At 51.9% G+C, this 1,236-nt stretch overlaps 1 protein-coding gene across 1 annotated transcript in view; it reads left to right on the top strand.

Annotated features, from left to right (window-relative positions):
* Positions 1 to 355: 355 nt before the first annotated feature.
* The window catches only part of LOC104544168 (protein Jade-2-like), a gene marked incomplete at its 5' end in the record, with an annotated part of 6,996 nt that continues 6,115 nt past the window's right edge, over positions 356 to 1,236 (top strand). Inside the window, one exon of the mRNA XM_010188954.1 lies at positions 356 to 473. Within this exon, the coding sequence (XP_010187256.1) occupies positions 356 to 473 (118 nt within the window). The remainder of the gene's footprint in view (positions 474 to 1,236) is intronic.

Below are 1,236 nucleotides of genomic sequence, written 5' to 3' on the forward strand. Positions count from 1 at the left end.
AGCCCTGATGCTGAAGTGTGAACCCTGCCTGTGATTTCAGGCCTTTGACCTGAGAAGTTAAAGATATTGTTTGTGTTCAGAAGCAGGCAAGTGAGAGAGAAGCTCCCCTACATGCAGCATCCTACATGGGCCCCTGCATGGGGAGGGCTTCAGACCTGGCCCCACCAGGCATGATGGTCCCAGCTCGCTGCTGCCCCAGGCACTGGGAGTTCTGGTGCAGCCCAGTTAATGGTGAGATGAAGAGGACCTGATCTTGGGGAGCAGGGTTTTACCTGGGAGCAGAAGCGACAACATAGCTTGAGGGGATGCGCTTTGGCCTTGCCTAAACCAGACACTGCTTCTTGTGTTTCTGTAGGTTAGAAATCTCTGTTACATGGTGACGAGACGGGAGAAAATGAAACACACCATTTGTAAACTCCAGGAGCAGATCTTCCATCTCCAGATGAAGCTTATTGAGAAAGATCTTTACCCAGGTCAGTATCGCTTACCAGAACTTGTTCTCGCAGATGCTGTCCCTGCTGTCCTCTGAAGCCAAAGACTCGTGCCCAAGCCTCAGCCCCCACCCCAAGGAAACCAGAGCTGCCCCCTCCCCTGCGGGGTTATTTAAGCATGGTTCGTATGTTGACTCTTTGCACATCTCCAGTTTTGTTCAGACAATAAAGCCATACCCTGAGTGACTGGAGTGTTGGAGCTCCTTGTTTTCGCAGATCCCTCTTGCTCCTTCTTTTCGTGGGAACTGGTCAAAAAGACCAAGTGTTTGGTTAGGTGGTGGTGCTAAGGCAGCGTTTCAGTGACTGCCATGGAGATGGAGCTCTCTGGGAGGAAATGGCAAATCCTGGGCACGGGGCTGCTGATCCTGGGGCTGATCCACAGCAGCTGACTCCTTGGCAAGGGTCAGCAGCCCCTGCTTTGGACTCTTTGCAGATGCCTTTGGCTCTGTCGAGAATGAAAGGTTAAGCTGCTGGTGAGATGTCTGTTGCTCTTAGAGACCAGCTCCTTTAGCTGTGCTCGGCTGCAGTCCTCTGCTCCACATACGTATTAGTGGAGAACATCACAGCACTTCATGCAAAGCCTCTGGCAACTTTTTTTAAGGAATTGAAATAAAGTTGGTTTCCTCCTGTCCCATTTTTTTTTCCCTTTTGCACAAGCAGTGCTGGAGCCCGCAGCTCCTGCTCCCTCATTTCCTTTCAGTGGCAGGGGGGAGAAAACCCCACGGCCGGCGAGGCGTTTTTCTCC

This window comes from Mesitornis unicolor, unplaced genomic scaffold (genome assembly GCF_000695765.1).
Source record: "Mesitornis unicolor isolate BGI_N332 unplaced genomic scaffold, ASM69576v1 scaffold5560, whole genome shotgun sequence".
In the NCBI taxonomy this organism is placed as follows: Eukaryota; Metazoa; Chordata; class Aves; order Mesitornithiformes; family Mesitornithidae; genus Mesitornis; species Mesitornis unicolor.